The sequence below is a fragment of the Haplochromis burtoni genome, unplaced genomic scaffold (genome assembly GCF_018398535.1).
Source record: "Haplochromis burtoni strain Fernald_Lab_line unplaced genomic scaffold, NCSU_Asbu1 Contig_8, whole genome shotgun sequence".
Lineage (NCBI taxonomy): Eukaryota > Metazoa > Chordata > Actinopteri > Cichliformes > Cichlidae > Haplochromis > Haplochromis burtoni.
In genome coordinates, this window is record NW_024582369.1 from 3,842,329 (window position 1) to 3,861,827 (window position 19,499).

Consider the following 19,499-nt stretch of genomic DNA (forward strand, 5'->3'; position numbering starts at 1 on the left):
GAACACCGGGTTTCATTTTTCACTTTCAGTACACACATCCTTCACTCTTTATCTTACAGCCGGGAGGCCAAGCAGGAGCTGACTTTACGTTTTTCAGCTCAGCTTTTGCCCCTTTTTTTTTTTTTTTTTTTTTTTGAAAAATGAAGGTGTATCCCATTTAAAGCAGCGATCACGCTTTTGCCAGCTTTGCATTTGGAGGTAGATGGTTATCAGCTCGATGAGGTAATGGAGGGGATGTTTTTACACAAGGAGGGGTAGAATTTAAGGGGCAAAGAGGGTCACTGTTTGCAGTGTCAATATTTACAGTGACACACACAGAGGAGGAGCACTGACTGTGGCAAACTGTCTCTGTGTGTGTGTTTGTGTGTGAGAGAGAGAAAGAGAGGGAAACACTCAGAGGGAAATACCAGCATGAATGGGTGCCTGATGTCATGCTCTAGTGAGCAGATCATGTCAGAAACACAGCCTCTATCAGCATGTCACCCAGGCCCGGGCCACTCTGGAGTGTGGCGTTGGATAAAGATAAAGTTTAGAGAAGTGAGCCAGGACGGTGTAGTGTGACTGGCACTGGCTGACCAGTGGACTCTGTGTGTGCGCTTGTTTTGCTTTGCAAATTTCAGATATGCAAATAAGGAGAACACAGGTTGCCTGTAGCACCTCTCTGCTGCTCATTACTCTTGGTACATTTCCGTCCTTTCCCCTGTTGTTCCAGCCCGTATTTACAACACTCTCTTTACTCTTCCATTTTGAATACTAAACCCCCCGCATTCATTTTCTTAAGGCTTGTTCTCCCTCCTCACACTTTGCATAGCTCACGTCCTCCCAGCTCCCGCTCCCTCGTTTTTCTATTGTGCGAAATTCACAAGAAAATATGCTCAATTATGCAGTAAACACACCACGATATCGCAATTTGGCAATTTTAAAAGTCTAGATTCTTTCATCTTCTGTCTTTGCCCTGCAACTGCAATAAACACGACTCCATGCTGCTTGATTCTGCCCCATCTTTCTTCTTCTATTTATTTATGTTTTACATAAGAGCTCATAACCCCGAGCCATACCTACATCCCATAAATCATCATGTTGGTTGCCTGGTTAACAACTGTAGTCATACTGTAAACAAAACAGCAGACAAAGGTGCCCTCGTGTCATTGAAGACTAATGGCATGGCATCAAAGCCAGTGAAATTGATTTGTCACCATCTAGTGGTCAATTGTACTTATTACAGCTGCTAAAACTCCCATTTAGTCCTCCAGTTTTCTTTCTTTTTAGAGCACAAATACAGATACAAAAAAACTGAGACCTCGTATGGTTATTGAAAATCTTTTATTATATTGTTCACAGTGCTCAGAGGGTGGTTGTCAGAACACAAATGTACAGTCGAGCAGTCAGAGGACCCGTCAGACACCCCACCCTTCCATATAGAGACTCTTTTCTTGTTTAGACTGCATGACAGACATAGTGCAAACAGCTCTTTAATTTCCAGTTCCCTCTATTAGTGATACAGGATATCGAGAGCTTTATGTGAAAGGTTTCATTCAAAAAATATTCTGTTTAAATCAGCTGCTGTGCTAATAATTATGCACTGTAGTAATAATAATAGTCCATAAGGTAGCACACAGAAATATGAACAATTAAAACTGAGAAGACTCCTTTTGCAGATGAAGAGCATGCAATAGGAAAAGATCCAGATTTCACAGTCAGAAACTGACCGGGAACTTTAAGCTAAAGTATGAGGAGTACTAGAAGAACTGAAAATGGAGCTTATATATTGAAGTCTTAAGCACTGCGTTCACTTTCTCTAGAAATCATTAAGTTACTGCACTACACGCAATGAAGGACATTTGATTATTGGTGAGATTAAAATCTGTTGCGGCATTAAATTTCTTTGTTATTTGCAAACAGTTAGTCGGTTATTGCTGATTGCAGAATACCCTCAGAGGTCGTAAATCAGAGGATTCTGTAACATGTTGTTCTACGAGTATATGCTATGTATAAGGTATAAAAAACAGCTGGGTGCGACTGTTATTTTAGAGAATCAAAATATAAATTCACAGACTTCTTTTTCGTGAGATATATTTATGGTAATGTCGATACTATAATTACTCTGGCATATAGACATACAGTACATGTAATAGTAAGTAAAGTCAGTATGGCTCAGTTACCCTGTATCAGTGCTAATTCTGAGAGGTATTTGAATACAAGGCAGTCTGAGGCCTTCTGTCTGGACTGGGTCTACAGTATGGCAGTAACGTGTGACTTCAGAATTCAATACTGTTCAGGTAGCATATTTATATGTTTTTTCACTCGGTATTAATGGTAAAAAACAAAACAGATTTGCTCTCGGCAAAGGGAGCAGAACTCACAAATGAAAACGAGGCTGAATTAGTCGGTAAACTTTCTCTGCTGTCACTACATGCAATCAAACAGGCCAGTGTGCACCAATGCAGTAATGAAACCTTTTCACAGGTGATAACAGTGACATAGGAGTGCACGCCAAACAACAGTGCGAGTCTGAGCAAAGCCAACAGAGTGCTACAGTGAAGACACGTTAATAATTTACCCATTAATAACCAGAGCTACAGATATGAATACGGCCTTTTTCATACAACTCGGCCAGTGACTTTTAACTTTATTGCACATTAAAACACAGCTAGCGCAGCTTTAGAAAAAAAAGACATCATAGAAACATCATTAATCTTACACTTTCTGTGAACATGTCATTACTGGAGCTTTAATTATGCTGTAGAACCATTGTGTACAGAATATACTGCGTGTCGGCTGGGTCGGTGGAATCGTAAAGCTCCTTTGTAGCTCAGGAAAACCCGGGCATCTGTAAACACTGCATACATGTGACAACCCAAACTGTATAGAACCAGAGCAGAGTGCTAAAAAATAGACTGTTTAACAGCAGTGTGTTTGGTAATTGGACCAACCAGTATTTACACACATTTTAATTTCTATGGATGACTCTCACCATTGACATAATACATATTATAAACACCATTTAAACCATATAGATTTTTAGTAAGTATGGCATATACTTCTCTGTAACACTGCAGAATAAATATGAATTAAGAGGTATTTGCAGTTACTAATTGGCCCAAGTCTCTTCATGGCATACACTAAGACAGGATACTGTACCAAGTACAAAAGTCTGAGAGAGGTAACAAAGCAGTGAGATGATGTGTCATAACGGTATATGGGCACCTTGGCCTTGTTTATCCGTTGTACGACCTAATCTGACCCCGATAGCGGGTGAAAGATCAATCAGGAAACAAGCTGCTACAGCACTGTGCGTGTGTTTCAGTATATGCTGGTATGGCTGAAGAAAAACAGGCATACACTGTAAAAAAGCTTCTCCAAAAAACAAAACTCCTTACACAATATGCTTCACAGACAGACCAAGTTGCTGTTAAGGCTTTGTTGTATATGAGCTTATAAAGTGAGGTTAGAAATAAATGCACCTATAAAGTTGTTACAAAGAGTGACCGTACCCTGTAAGTAGATGAACACATTGCTGAGATTTTGGCATGTGAAGTGCTGAGGTTGTATATCACAGTATTTACACAGCGTAACATTGCATGAAGACAAACTGGTTGTTTTTTGTTAAAAATGGCTCTCGTTTGCGTTCGGCGAGCGAGCTCGAGTCCCAAAAACAAGCATCCACCTGACGGTCAGTGTTCAGCATCTAGCGGCTGATGACACTTTTGTGTATGTATGTGTGTGCGTATAAGTCAGAAAGGGTATTTATTATCTGGGTCACTCTTACAGGTTAAAACAGAATACATGTTACAGTTTACTGTACCTTGACATACCAACTTAGTGCTTTTAGTTAAAAACGCACTTCAGTGAAAAGTAGACAAGTGAGACACTTGATTGAAAAAGCATCCAACAGGAGTGCAAGCAGTACAAAACGAGGAAAAAGTAAAGAGCTTAATATATACTGTCTAAATGTTTAAAAAGCATAGTATATTTGATATATTTATATATTCCGCCTATTTTTTCATCTATTTTACATCATGATTCCACCACCGTCCAGCTGATTTGTATATAATTTTGGCTTTTTAAAAAACTCTCCCAGTAGCATTGCACAATCACAAACTAGCATTTGTCTTCACTCATCCTTTTCTGCCAGACTTTTCATTCTGTTCCCACTTTCCTCAGTTAATTTGAAGCACATATTATCAACAGGTTATTAAGCAAGGCATGACTTTGTCAAAATTTGCATTAATTTACTAAGATCATCCATCCTGACTGCGTAACTGTGAAAATCTCCCTCCATTTTCATCATTCCTGCAGCGCTACAATCCTTTGCTCCTGCAGAGGGACCCATTTCTCATGTATCCAAGCCAATCCAGTGCTCCCGCTTTCAGAGCTGTGGACAAAAGGCTGTGGGAGCAAACACCCTGGAGGACACAACAGGGGAGTTGAAAACACTCCTTTCCTCCATTTATAAAGGAAGATGAAACACCCCGTGAAAGAGGAGGGAGATTAAGGGATGTCTGCTCCCTCTCCAACTTCTCCTTCAGGCTCCTCGGCTTGGGAGCGGCCTTGCACATCTGAAGGTGTGTGAGCACATCGTAAGCTGCTCCAGTTAGCTTTGTTCTTGTGCAGATGATCTAGCATTGTTTGGCTGAGCAGGCTGGGCTCAGTGAAGCGGTGCCACTCCTCAAACAAGGGCTCCACAATGTAGGAAATAAAACCTTAAAACACACAGACATCTTCTGTTAGGTACACACAGTACGGCATTCGCGAACAGGGCGAAAAGAAAGCGCGCTCCCTTTTGATTCTAAGTATTTCCGTATTAGTACACAATAAAAGAAAAATCTAGCCATCACCAGGTCTTAAATGTAGGTAAATAAAACCTGAGACGAAAAAAAAACCATGACATATTACACCGTCATTATTGATTTAACAAAGCTAAGCCAAAATGCAAACGCAGGGTGATTCAGTATCTTATAGAACAACAATAATTTTTTTTCTGTGTGACTTTATCAGTCTGTCACATCACCGTGGGGGAATTTTGGCTCGCTCTTCTTTACAATAGTGCTTTTGGCTATTAAGGTTTGTCGCCATTCATTTATTAAGGTCCTGCCACAGGTCTGGACTTTTACTGGGTAACATCTTAATTTGTTTCTTTTTCAGCCATTCTGTTGTAGATTTGCTGCTGAGCTGGGGATCACTGAAAAGTTGCACGATTCAGTTTTAGCCCAGCTTTAGCTGACTATAGAATTGGTATACAGAGGAGCTCATCGTTGTTTCAGTGACTCCAAGGTGCCCGAGTCCTTTGGCTGGAAAAACAAGCCCAAATCATCACCCCTCCACCGCCTTGCTGATATGAGTGTGCTGTGTTTCATTTTATCCTGGCAACCCTTCCAAACAAGCCAAACTTGTTTAGTCTTTTTCTGACTGAACTGTCATGAACTTTAACATCTCACATGCTAACTGAGGCCTATAGAGTCTGAGATGTAGCTCTTGGGTTTTTTAGCAGTTTTCTGTGGAAGCAGTAAAGATATACTTAGCCCTTTGCAAACCGCTTCTTGCTTTTTGGCTTAGTTTTTGTTTAACAATTAATGACACAGTGAAATATTTGATGTTTTGTAGTTGATCAGATAAACTGTATTAACTCCTGATATATAAAACCTTAGAATTAAAGGGGTTGTGCTTTCTTTTTATTGTACACAGAGAGCCCCTATGAAGTGCAGTTGTGTGTCTGTAAGTGCACTCTAGTACTCACCTATCTGAATGGCTGGGACAGAGTCAGACTGTTGGTTGCAGAGAGGACTGATCTCTAGGTCAAACTTCTTCTCCAGGTCACCTGCAGGTTAAATGCCAGAACTCAGAAAACAGATATAAGACATAATGAAGAGAGATACAGATGTTAATCTCTGTTAAAAAACAAAATACTGTGTATAGACTTCAAACACAGTGATGTCTTTATTTGCAAAAATGACATCTCTGCATAACTAGTAGGTAGTGGTGGCTAAATTGAATACATTTATGATAAAACAACACACATTTAATTGATCTCACATTTAGAGATGTCCTATTTCTTTTTCTTTTTTACATCAATATTGAGTTTTGCTTGAATTTTTTAATTGCTTTGCAAGACAGAAAGAGTATTGCTGTTATTAAACAATGAAATGGTATTTTGAAGAAATGCACATTTGGTTTTAACACTGAATATTAGTAAAAGTATGAACTGATCATGTCACTGATCATTTGAGAAAACCTTGACATAAATTGAGATAAGACATCCTCTCACCCTGTCTGTAGAATTCCTCACACACCCGCTCGCTCCACTGCCTGCTTAGCTCCCAAACCCGACATGGATTACAGATATCTGCACACTTGAGCGCAATCTGCAGGTTTGCAGATTGAAAGAAATGCACATATACGGTAAATGTAGAGAAGGTTTTTATTCAAATTCAGCTTATAATGAAGCTGAAGTCACAGGAAGAATTGCTGTGAGAAATGGAGACGGTGCACTATACCTGCAGTATAAAGTGTCTGTGTGAAGCCAGCTGAAGATCCAGGTCCTGGTTGTCCAGATGTTCTCTGAAGGTCATTAGGAACTCATTTTGTCTGTTTATGTCTGTAGCCAGGATGAGAGAGCCCAACCGCTGTTCAATGTCTCGCCTGCAGAAAAGAGGGAAGCGTCACCAAGATGAAACAGCAAAACATAAACTTTCAACTCCACCTGTAACCGAGCAACAACTGTTTTTACAATAACGTCCTACATGGAGAGCTCCTTGGTTGGCGCTCACATACCGAGACTGACCTCTGACCTTCTTGTGAAGGCTCAGAGACTCATGGTGCAAAGAAACAAGAGTAGCAAAAATGCTTTAATTGTATAAAGTAGTACTAGAATACTTCCCTCCAAAAGACTTACATAGTGGACGTGAGGCTCTCAGTCCAAACACAGATGGATTTACATTTTAGAGCCATTATATTGTGCAAGTTAAAGCTTAAGCCTGCATATTGTCCATTTAAACAAATGAAATTTTACAGTAACACTTTCAAATATCCAAATCAGCCTGCTATGCTGTATTCGTGTTTGTGTGTTCTTACGACATGTCAGCAGGCAGGTGGGACAGCAGTCCCGACTCTCGCAGCATGCCCACAGTAGATCTCCAGTGGTGACTCTCCAGCACAGATGTGTTCTAGACAGGACAAATAAAAACCAAACTGTGTTTCAAACAGGCCGAGACACAAGGCCCTTCATCCACACGCTGACATCCATCTGCAAACTGGTGTGTACCTGGTAGAGGGATGCCAGGTGGTGTCTGGTCTTGATGAGGAAGGGCTGGTTGACTCCAGGATGATCCACGTCATGGGCAGCTGCTGCCATCAGACCCAGGAATATGTCCAGAGGACTCAGATGCTCTGCCAGCTACAACACAGCAATGTTTGTTCTTTACACAGGAGGAAGACTTGGACTCATTTTAAAGAAATTTTAAAGAAAGCTTGTTTGCTTGATTGTGAAAAGACACGTGTTCTTTGGAGAATAATACTAAGTCTGACAAGTGCCCAGTTTTCTTATTACTGCCACTTCTTGGGTCTGTTTTTACAGTTGGTACTTACAAAAGAGGTTGTGTATGAGATTTTAAACATTCATGCAGTGGCATAAAAAAAGAAAAACAAACAGTATCTGCGTGTTTAAGTAGCTACTGGCTACACCAGCTGTAGTTTAGGAGGTAGGGCAGATCATCCACTAATTGGAAGCTCGGTAGTTTGATCTCTGGCTGCTCCAGTCTGCATGCCAAAGTGACACCAATTTTCAGAAAACCAGGCTAAAATATGTATTTTATAAATTCACTCAACTAGAATCATTCAAAAGAGAAGGCAAGAAAGGAAATGCACTTGTTGGCATTGTGGGGGCACACCGTAATATGTTTGTTTTTTAAATATTTTATGTGGGCTGATGACTGTAGCACTTTTAAAAACAGCTTCTCAGACTGTAGATAAAATATGTGTGTGTGCGTGTGTGTCTACATAATGTGAGCGTTTCGGTCTGTGATTCATGTGCTTTACTCATTCAGTAGATCTGAATGTGGTATAAAGCACCTCTAACTTTCATAGCACAGCCTACAAATATTACCTGCTGGAGAAAACAAATTGTGTATCATGCCATTTAAAGTACTTGCAGTTAAAGCCTAGATGTGTGCCATAGCATGTAATCATAGAATATTGACCTCCAGGCCTGTTCTTATAAAGGAATGTTTGTTGTCTATGACACACTGGTGCATGGGCTGACTGAATTTCATTCAGGGCTTTTACCGAAATAGAAGCATCACAAAGCACTTCACAGAGCAAAAGAGGACACAAAAGCAATTACTGAAAAAAGGGAAAGATGCAGAGAAGCTTAATCTGGTCAGAGGGCTTTGGAGAGTTCTCAGAGCTATGGATTGATGTGTCGTTGAGTCTAAGTGAGCGGGAATTATCCCAGAGGGAACAAAGCTAATAGAATATGTCAAGGAGAAGCTTAGCCTGGTGAGGGCTTACAGTGTGAGTATGACAGATAGAGAGAGGCAGAGCGCGTGTGTGTGAATACAGTATTATTCATTACCTTGGGCTCCCTTAGGTAGCAGTACATGGCTTGAGTAACATCAGCAGCATGAACAGCATTGTGATAGGGATTTTGGGAGTGGTAGTCCTCCTGCACCATGCCTAGCAAGGAAAAACACAAGGCCAAACCCTGTGAAACACGACTTTCACACCACTGACCTGCACTACTGTTTTGACTGTTTCAATCTCCATTTGATTTTAAGGGTGTTTTCACACCAACAGTTTGTTTACTCTGGTCCAAGGGTGTCACGTCCGGCCTGCGAAACAAATATATGTGCTAGATAGTTTCATATGTCAATTATTAATGGTCTCTTGGTATGTGGGAGCTGAATCCTCATAGCTTGGATCATAGTCACACCATGGTGTGATAACCACATTCACACCTGCACAAGCAAACTGCACCGCGATAGAAAAAGAACCAGAGTTTGATTCAGAAGGAGTGAACACAGCGGGTGATGTGTTTACTCCTTAACAAGTCCTATAAATGGCTAATTAGTTTTATAAAATTCTGATGACTTGAAATGTCTTTACTGCGATCAGTTTACGCACACAAAGTCCAGACAATGTCTGAATCGGGTCAGCTGGCACTGGAGATGATCAGTTTAAGACATAATCTCACTACAGAAAATAATAAATACTTGTTTGTTGTGATTTTACCACACTACTTCCTGCATTATCTTTACATTACACCCAGCACAATCAGACATCACACTGACTTGCAGAGTAGGAAGCTGGCAGGTGATAGGTAGACAGATAGTATTTTGGCGGGGCATTCAATGTCATTTCCATCGTGCAAAAATTCATTTATACTTGAACCCATAGATTGTGTTTCTTTCCTCTGCTGTGTGAAATTACAAAACAATGTTGACTGTGTGCTCTGTTGCCATAACAACACGTAGCTCATTGTTACTCTGCAGTGTCTATGAGGTACCATTTAGCTTGCTATGGTTACTGGGTTAATATTCACTTACTACAGGAATGTGCGGACTATCACTTTGCCCAGATTTGTTGTTAGTGCTCAGAGTCTCTTTTGTAATGATTTACTGGTTGAGTAAAAAGCAATTGGGAGTTTTCCTTCTCAGCTTTCAGTCCCGCCAAAATAACAGTGCAGGCGCACTTCATAGTAAGTAATGTTTCTATGGAGGCAGGAGAAATAATTATGTGTAAGGACAGCAGTGTTTTAAAGCTGAGAAAGTGTAGAATTCCTTAAGTCGGAAGCTTAAAAAAACTATCAACACTTTATTGCAGCTTACCAAGAAACCTGTTAAGTTTGACCATATCCAGCTGAAAGTGGTGAATGAGATCGTAGACATTGAAGAGATGGCACATCAGCGTCACCAGGCTGTTACCTAAAGCACACAACATTGACATTCAAAAGAATTCATATAACTCAGATCAGTAAGTCCACCAAGTTAAAAAAATAAATAAATCACGTTTTACATTTCATATGGAATAACTTTATACAGTGTTTGTGCTGGAAGCATGCATAGAGTGATGGTGGATTGTATCCTGTAGGTGGGGGTCGAAAAAGTTTATGAAAATAACCAATTTAATAATAAATCATCTCACCGTTTGTAAGACGATCGAAGAGGAAAATGTCAAAGTTCCATGTGCCTACTTTTGATAGCATGTGCTAGAAAGAAAGACAGAAAATTGTCAGACTTTATCTGTTGGGAATATGTGTATGGCTTTGACTGCATATGAATATGTCTGTGTGTTTTCTCACAGCAGCTTGTCCCAGGTAGTCATCATCAAGCAAGTGTAAGGACCTGGGGGTGTGAGGAACTAACCCCCTCAGCAACCTAGAGGCGTGGCAGTATCTCTGGAAGCTCAGGAGACGCTTCACCTTTCTCCTGGTGACGGTCTCTACCTCCCCCTGTTGGGCACTGGCTTAAATTACAAAAAGAAAGAAAATGCATGTTGTGTGAATAGCTGAAACACGTTTTCTACACAAATGGGTGACCTACAGGATTTAAATGGTATGTTGTTCTGTCACAGAAACCAAGAAGAGAAATATTTTAGGTAAAACCCCATCATTACAAGGGTGGGAATTTCAAAAATAATTTATTCACCAGGAGGTATTTGCCTACTCTTTGAAAATCCCCTCTTCCACCCCTGCTCAAATGACTGTGCATAGTTGTGGTAGACTTGTGATATGAGTTTGCACTGAACCTCCTTCATGAAAGCTGTGGTTGTCTCTGGCTTTGCATGTTTCTCCTGTTTATACAGTAGCATCTAATTTCACAGTGGCACACATGTTTTACTGCTTTGTTTTTTTTCTTCTTGTTATTGTTTCATCATGCTCAGTAAACTGCTTACAGGCACATTGCTGCCACCATCTGGCAGTAGTAGCCTATCACATCCAACCTGATGCCAGTAAAACAAGAGAAATATATATATGTTAAAATCAGAAGCACTCATAAAAACTGTTTGTTTGTTTTCACCATGTGTTGTTAGTCATTAAATGTATTTATAGCTGAAATAAACAGCTTAGTAAAAAGCAAAAAAAAAAGGGAGGGGGGAATGTCAGACAGTCGTTTCTAGAAGGCCTTTGTGGTTTACAAGGATAGTATTTTGTAATTGTTATGTAACAAGAAAAAAAAAACTAAGAAATTTGAGCACTTTCTTAGGTTGACACGACTAACACTGCTTCACACTGATGTACAGTTAGGTAACTGTTTTGAACAAAGAGACTGCTTGGCCTCTGTGAACAACATCAGTGGATTTTAAATCAAAGAAAGAAAAAATAGATGTGATTAAAGTGCAGACTTTCTGCTTTAAGATAAGGGGGTTAAAAAAATTTGTGCATTAATTGTTTATGACTTACAGCCACTCTTTAACACAGTTCTCCATTATCAGAGGGTCAAAAATAATTTAATTTAATTCAATTCAATTTTATTTATACAGCGCCAAATCACAACAACAGTCGCCTCAAGGCGCTTTATATTGTAAGGTAGACCCTACAATAATACATAACAATTGACTGACAAGCAGTTTCATGGACAGATGAGGCCTGTTCCTAAATGATACAGACAATATCTGGAGATGATTCAAAGAGATCAGGGTAAGTGAGAGAGGCCAACATTAGGCTGATAAAACAAACTTATCACAGAAGGAGCAAAAACTTTAGGAGTGGCTAAATCTACAATCTGGTACATTCTTAAAACGAAGGAATACCAGTTAAGTAACACTCGAAGACCTGAAAGACCACAGAAGACAGTTAAAGTGGATGACGATACAATCATTTACATGGTTCAGAAAAACAACTTTACAACATCTAACCAAGTCATGAACACACCTCTGGAGGAGGTGTATCATTGTTCACAACAAGGTGCAAATCACTGGTAAACACTCAAGAACAACAAGGCAAGATTAGACTGTTTACGACAATATTTTTTCATCGTTTTGATGGTCACTGTAGTGGCTATATTAATTTCTTAAAGTTCTCTCTTTCTCTTATATGTAATATAACCACACTACTGACGGACAAGCGCCTGTTTTTATGCGTTGTGGTTAGCAACAACGACGGTAACACCTTCGCATGTCCGCTTGTTTATGTTCCACATAAACCTTTCACAATAAAGCTCAAGATCCTGTTGAGACTTTTCAAAATAAACTGAATCACGTGAAAGAGCAGATTATTTACGGATGTTAAGTAAAAAAAACAGCCGCCAGGTGCTAAAAAATAAACCTTAGACTCACACGTTAGAACAGGCAACCTGCAGCACGCCATGTAATAAATACAACTTATGTCTAAAAATATATAGTTTCATGCATCGGTTAAAACCCTTGACTCAGGGTGAAGGACGCGCAGCTGGAAACACTTCACGCAAGTCGAGCTGCCTGAGATTCACAGAATTTACAGGAAATGTAAAATTTTTGTGATTTATAACGTTATCGGGAAAATAGAATTCTTATTTTGGGATATGAGATTTTGGTCATATCGCACAGCCCTACCTCAAAGAGTTTTCACAGTTCTGGAAAAGAATAAAGAATCTGACAGGTGAAACCTTGCACCAGAATGATGGGAAGAGAAAAGTATGGAGAAGGAGAGGAACAGCTCATGATCCGGAGCATACCACATCATCTGTCAAACATGGTGGAGGTAATGTTATGGCATAGGCATGTATGGCTGGATGGTGTTTATTGATGATGTGACTGCATGATAGAAGCAGCAGGATGAATTGTGAAGTGTACAAGGCTACACTCTCTGCTCAGAATAAGCCAAATGTTGCATAACTGATCAGACAGAGCTTCACAGTGCAACCAGATCATGACCCAAAGCAAACTCCAAAAACAACCCAAGAGTTTCTCAAGGCAGCAAAATAAGATACTCTTCAATGGCCAAGTCAGTCACCTGATCTCAACACAACAGAGAGGCTTTTCAGTTACTAAATACAAACCTGAAGGCAGAAAAACCCGGAAACAAGCAGCAACTGAAGGTGGCTGCAGTAAACGCCCGGAAGAGCATCTCAAGTGATGAAACACAGTATCTGATGATGCTCATGGGTTCTACACTTCAGGCAGTCATGGGCTGATTTTCACCCAAGTATTAAAAACAATCCTTATATTGTGTGTGATTTGCAAACAAAGTTTTAATTAATTAACATTTGTTAAACCCTTTGAATGAAAACTGAAAGTTTGCCCTTCAATTAAATCTTGACTGTTTGACTTAAATTTCACTGTTGTACCTTTTAGTAGGTGTTAATATTAGACTGAAATACAGAAACAATCAAATACAGTTTATTGTTGTTCCAAGAAAATTTCATTTTCCAGAGAAGTATAAAGGAGAATAGTTTTTTACATGTATATTTTTTTTAAATGAGGAGACTTACTTTTTAAAATTCGCAGATCAATCAATGGGTAAGAGCCTCGTCTCTCAGCCAGCAGCACACCAGCATGACCAGTGTTCAGCCTGCCATCAGCTAGATGGAGAGAAGAAAGAAAGACAGAGGGGGTGTAACCGAGAAACATGAATGAAGAAAGAAAGATTTGGGATTATATTTTTGTGGTGGCTTTTAGTGGCACACATACCCCATGAATAATAAGTCAACGTTTCAAGAGGAAGCGCGGAGACGGAATGAGAGCAAACAAGGGGCTGACGGCACTGTCAATTTTATTTATATAAGACATTTCATTGTAAGTACACTCAATGTGCTTAGCAGAGATGATACAAACAAAAACCTGTGTGGGTTTACAATGCCTCAAAGCAGTGAAAACAGCAAAATAAAACTTTACAAAGAACAAAAAACAGAGCAGCCAGAAGGGTTTTGGGAACAGTGTTGTACTTAAAGTAGATAGTCAAGATAATCAGCCTCATGGATTCAGATTCAGATCAGCCCCCGTGAAACAAGAGGATCCTTGATGACACAGAAGAACCAGGACATCATGCATCTCATCCGGGATTGCCAGAGGAAAATGGATTTCATGCCACCTTGCAGCTGTAATGGATCACACTAACACTTTGCCTTTATCAGATTGTTATTGCCTTAACTTTGTGTGTGTGTCTGTGTGTGTGTGTAGCTGAAACTGATGGTTTCAATTGGTTTTAATCTGAATCAAATGTCAGGTTTGTCTTACAACCAAAGACTAATTGAAAAACCTGAACTTTTTTCTTTTCTATTATAAAAAAATTGATTTCTTTGAAGAGCCGGAGTCTTGTTTTTGTTCGTTCTCTGAAAAGTTTGTTTTATCAGCCTAATGTCTTGATTTCCACTGTTTACACAGCTGACAAATGTTTTCTGGGGAACATATTGATAAATGCCAATGGATTTCAAACAGCAAATTTTCTCCTGAAAGGAATCGAGTGTTTCAGCAAACTGTGTGAACGCTCATCCTTAGTCTTGAATAGCCTGAGAGGTCCCCTTCTGGGTTTTCCTTGTGGTTCGAGCATCTATCTGATGGAGAAGGAGCACAAAAGCTAAACAGAGACTCCTAATACTTCCTCTGTTTAGCACTTTGCAATTCACACACTCTGAGGCCAGAGAGGAGACACAAAAGAACTAGGTCCTAAGTCACAGCCAACATGCACACAGATAAAATTTGCACTTGAATAAGCTATGGGTATACTGAATAATTTACATGTCAGTTGTGGGGAACTGGAGCGTATTATATCCCTAAGGTTGCCAAATCACATCACCTCTTTGAGTCTTGCTTAGGAGATGCTAAAAGCAACTGAACTACCTGTTAATGGGGTTTGAGTCACTGTGGTAACGCCCTCAAGTTGCCAGATCTTGCTATGCAAGTTTAAGCTGCCAAAGCGTTGGAGTTTGCAGGTAGATGTTGTGTTTGCATGTGTGTATGTGTGCTTTGCAGGAAAAAACATATGGCACAAATGTTATAAATCCTGATTTATACATGTAAAAAAAACAAAAACAAGTGCTGCGGGGAAGTGACTCAGCCTGCTAAAGAAGGCAGAGGAGTCCCACTGGCCTAGTTTTTGCAATAAAAGGAGAATAAGGGGAAGGCCTCTTTGCTCTTAATCCTGTGTTCTGATGCGCGAGGAGAGGAGGAAATACATCTTCTGGAAAAACACCGCAGTCACAGATCATCCTCCTTCTAACTCAGACAAACACAATCACACCAATTCCACCCCCACCTCTCTCTCCCTCTATTCAAGCTGCAGTATTTTTCATTCACATCATTCCAAGTTTTCATTTTCTCCCCTAATTTTTGGCATCTTTTTGCACATCCTCCTCCCTCTCCATTAGTGCCCTCATCCTTCGTTCCCGTTCAACAACTACACCCCATCCCTTCTCAATATGAGCCATCATTTCCATCACCACCTGCTCCTCTTCTCCATCCCTCTTTCTCTCTCTCTCTTCCTTTAACTCCGTGTGGTAAAATAGGTCATTGATTCCACTATGCGCAAAACTGGGTCATTTCAGATGAAAACGTGAATCAGTCGGGAGGTGTTTTAAAGAAGCGGCGACGCACATGCGCCTCGCCACGCAGACCATGCTGTTGTGCACATGCACGCTTGTAAATGAGGTTAAATCCCTGATTCCAAATACAAAAACAAGATGGCACACTCGCCACATAGCGCCCACTCACGCGAGCAGACACAGGGGAACTGACAGGAATACATTCACTTGGCTTCCATGAATCTGTGGGCGTTTGTGGCACAAACTGTACTTTGGGGCTGTTCTGAAATTTTAACAGATGCGTTGCTCTCATATGCAGTGCCAGCATATGAGAGCAACCCCCCCACCCCCCCCAAAAAAAACAAAACAAAAAACAACAACAACAAAAGGAAAAACACATTTTAAACACAAAGGGGGAGTTGATGTTTTCTTCCACCAACAGCTGCTGCTTTGTCTGGATACACAGATAAATACAGTAAACACACTGACCAGATACAGTAAAAACCCACTGGTAATGCTACCATTCTTTTATTTTTTTTATGAGTATGTGCACTTCTACTTCATTGTCTTGCTAAGACTGACATCCAAAACCACAGGATGAAAGTTTATTGTGTTTTTTAAAAACTATCCATCTGTGCTTTGTGACGCTTTCTTTAAGCCCTTGCTACAGTAAATGTCACAATGACTCACAATCACCACTGACAACTTATCAGCAGTGTCTCCACACATTTGTATGTGCTGATATCAAACAGTGCGCAGACAGCCATTCGCCCTCATTAAGAAATCGTCGCATGTATGAGGTCATCACAGGGAAAGTCACCGACAGAAAACAGTATTTCTCCATTTCCCCCTTGCTTGAGTCAGCAAAGGTAATTCCCCACATTATGAATCATCGATTCATTATTAAAAATCCACGCTGTTCCAATTTTAATCATCAGATTATTATAAAAATATTTTCCAGTTGCCGTCAGACTTCAAACCTATTAATTTTCCTTAAAAGGTTAAGTCTCACTAAACACTGATAAGACAAACTGAAGGTATCGTAGAAGAAGCCCGAGATCGAGCCGAAAACACTTCTAAATGTCAAAAATAAATATTCAAAACATACTCAGTCAACGTAAGTTTTTGGAATCACATCCTATGTGATAATGATGCTATGCAACTGATGCTATGCAACTTTGCAATGCTTTATTACTGTGATTGTTAAATATAAAACACATTGTCCTTAATTGCGGTTGATGCTGAACTTCGTTAGTAAGAGACATAGGCTTGATTGATGATGTCACACGGACAGCTGCAGCTCACAGATGGTAACACAGCTTTATTTAATGGACCCTCTGGCTTTACAGCCCAAATCCCTCATTTCACTGTCTACTCTGCTCAGCTGTCTGAACTATTCTGAACCGCATTTTGACCTGCGTGGCGTACGACCACACGCGCATGTAAGCATACGGCCTGAGGAGTGCTTGTCAGAGACAATCTGTCAAATCTGTCTTGTTAACAGTGAAAACATGGCACGGACTCAGAAGCTCAATATTTAAATAAAAAAAATGAAATGCATTTGCAAAACCACAAAAAAACAAGACCTTAAACTAATTTCAGTGCTAATGGGTGAAACTGAGACGTATGAAATTTGTCTCTCTCAAACTTGGACGCATTACCTTCCACGCGTGCACTCCTGTTTTCTGTGTCCAGCTTTATCTCTTCTTCCTGCTCCTTTCCTGATTCCACCCAAGGACTTGCTTGATTTCTTTCTGGCCCCTGAGAGCCTCCCTTGCGTGCTCTCCACGCTGCTCTGAGTTGCCGTATAAGAGCTGGTAGCTCCAGGGCTAGGGAGAGGCCACCACATGTAACAGGAGGAGTCCTGAGGGGACCCCAAACTGGAGAATCAGGAGGCTCCTCTGGACAGACCCCAACATCAAGACCGGTGTCCCGCATCCTGAGATCTGGGCCCCAGAGTCCCTCTAGGACAGGCATTTTGATACCACGCTGGGATGGAAGGATGGATGACAGGTGCACCAAAAAATATCAAACTCAAGCAGAGGCTGAAACAGAGGAGAGGGTGAGAAAATATGGTGGTGTTGACAAAGAAAGAGGGAGAAGAAGAGGGAAGGCAGAAGGAGAAGCTCACTGTCAGGTAGCCATGGGTGAGGATGAAGGAGTTGTCTACATGTAGGACAGTGTAACAGAGACTGCAGGGAGACACGGTATCAGTAAAAGGAAAGTCAGTCGAACAGAAAGAATGAGAGCATAGAGGTGAGGAGTGACAAAAAAGAAACAAAAAGTGAGGTGCCGTGAAAAGCCAAAAAACAAGAGAAGAGAATCGTTGCGTATCCCTCTGTCCCAGAGCCACTGACAGTCTGGTTCTTCCTTCTGCCGCATTCTCTCTTCCCTCTTCAATCTCACTCGCGCCAACCTTGTTGTGGAGTCTAAAAGCCCCTCCTTCCCCCTCTCTAAGCTCGCTCACACACCGTCTCTCTCTGCCTACTAGCCCAATAACAGACCAATAGGATTGTGGGAAACACCGTTGAGCTTCGGTTCACAGCTTCTGTCACATGGTGAGAATAGTGAGACCAAAGCTGTTTGAGGTGAATTTAGGATATATACACAGACGCATCAGTCCCCCGAATTCATTTTCACAACAACGGTAGTTCAAAACATTAAGTCTATTTTTTACAAATTTAGCATTTAAAGGCAGACAAGACTATAAGAACTTACTACAGGCCTACAGTTTTTTTCAATTATATGCATCATTGTTGGATGGAAACAATAGAAAATACTACTAATATTAAATAATGTCCATTCAACTTCCAATGCATCAAATTACTTTAAAAAAAATTAAAGCAAAGAGAGATATTGAAAATTACAATAACATAAATAGAGGTAGTAAACTCAACCAGACGGTGGACATCAGTGGTGAAGTGAGCTATTAGGCTGGAGAAGCAATCCTATTGGGCTTGGTTAGCTTGTGGGTGTCTGAAGGCAGCTCGTAGGTACTTGCAGGCCAAGTGTGGCTCTGGTAGTAGTTGAAGCAAAAACTCAGGAGCGGAGATCTTTGGTGAGCATGACTTTTGATCAGCCTTGAAGAAATTCGGACAAAATGCGAGGTGATGTCAACTTGGGCTATAGTCAGGATGTGGAAGGAATAATTTTAGGATTTCTTCAATCCCACTGACATAGCTTCTATAAAGGAAGCAAAATTAGGGGGACGAGGGGGCACTGAGGTCACTCACGGTACCAGAGAGGAGTCCATCTGTTAGCTAAACCTCAGATCCAGGAGAAACCATGCAGTGTTTGTCGTGGCCGTGGAACGCTGGACCAACTTTTTAGCTTATGCTTATGCGGTACTTTTTGTGTCATTTTACAAGGTTCAGTCTCCAGAGTGGGAGATCTTTCTTTAAATCATCAACTCTGACATTAAAAACTTTTTTAAATTATTTATTTATTTACTTTGGGAAAACTTAAGAAGTTGGGATGGGATTTGTATGGCACAGGACTTGGTGCTAATAAATATTTAAACACAGAACAGAGGGAAGTTGTCACTGATTACTTTGGCAGAATATTGACTAATGGTGTTACCACAAAGAGCAAGCCACCTGTCACTGCAGCCTATTACATATTGCATTTTCTAATCAGCACACTGTATTGACAGTGAATATTACAACTAAGTGGACCGATCACCTGAAAGAGTTTGCAATCTGCGTCATCAGCATATCAGGAGCTATTTTAAGATTCCCACCCCTACGTGCGCATTGTTTATTTAACTCTTATGCATACAAGCTCTTTTTTTACTAATGCCCTGTTCCCAGGTGCACTGACTCAGTAACAATGCCACAGGAGCAGGATTCAACAGAATACAATTATAAACTTCTTCTGCTCGGGGGTAAAACGAGGTGCATGCTGTGAGTCACCATTCATTAAGGCCTCACTGGCACAGGAACACTTGGGTGGATTTGCTGTGATTTATTGGCTCTGAATTCTTCAGTATAGGTGACTAACCAGCCCTGGGCCAAAACACAGCAAGGATTTTTGAGAGTGGCAGAAGAAGATTTGAAAAAAAAAAAAAAA

At 40.5% G+C, this 19,499-nt stretch overlaps 1 protein-coding gene across 3 annotated transcripts in view; it reads right to left on the minus strand.

Annotated features, from left to right (window-relative positions):
• Positions 1 to 1,304: 1,304 nt before the first annotated feature.
• LOC102305114 (cAMP-specific 3',5'-cyclic phosphodiesterase 7B) overlaps positions 1,305 to 19,499 on the minus strand; it is a 31,230-nt gene continuing 13,035 nt past the window's right edge. For 2 of the 3 annotated variants that reach the window (XM_005914336.2, XM_042226745.1), the window contains 11 exons: positions 13,404 to 13,493; positions 10,295 to 10,458; positions 10,138 to 10,201; positions 9,822 to 9,917; positions 8,570 to 8,670; positions 7,262 to 7,393; positions 7,072 to 7,163; positions 6,495 to 6,639; positions 6,266 to 6,362; positions 5,738 to 5,818; positions 1,305 to 4,703 (listed from right to left, as the gene is read on the minus strand). In XM_005914336.2, coding sequence (XP_005914398.1) covers positions 4,492 to 4,703; positions 5,738 to 5,818; positions 6,266 to 6,362; positions 6,495 to 6,639; positions 7,072 to 7,163; positions 7,262 to 7,393; positions 8,570 to 8,670; positions 9,822 to 9,917; positions 10,138 to 10,201; positions 10,295 to 10,458; positions 13,404 to 13,493 — 1,274 coding nt within the window. In that variant the 3' untranslated portion in view covers positions 1,305 to 4,491. Of the gene's footprint in view, positions 4,704 to 5,737; positions 5,819 to 6,265; positions 6,363 to 6,494; positions 6,640 to 7,071; positions 7,164 to 7,261; positions 7,394 to 8,569; positions 8,671 to 9,821; positions 9,918 to 10,137; positions 10,202 to 10,294; positions 10,459 to 13,403; positions 13,494 to 17,092; positions 19,489 to 19,499 lie in introns of those variants that run through there. The other variant, XM_005914335.3, reaches the window with a different exon arrangement.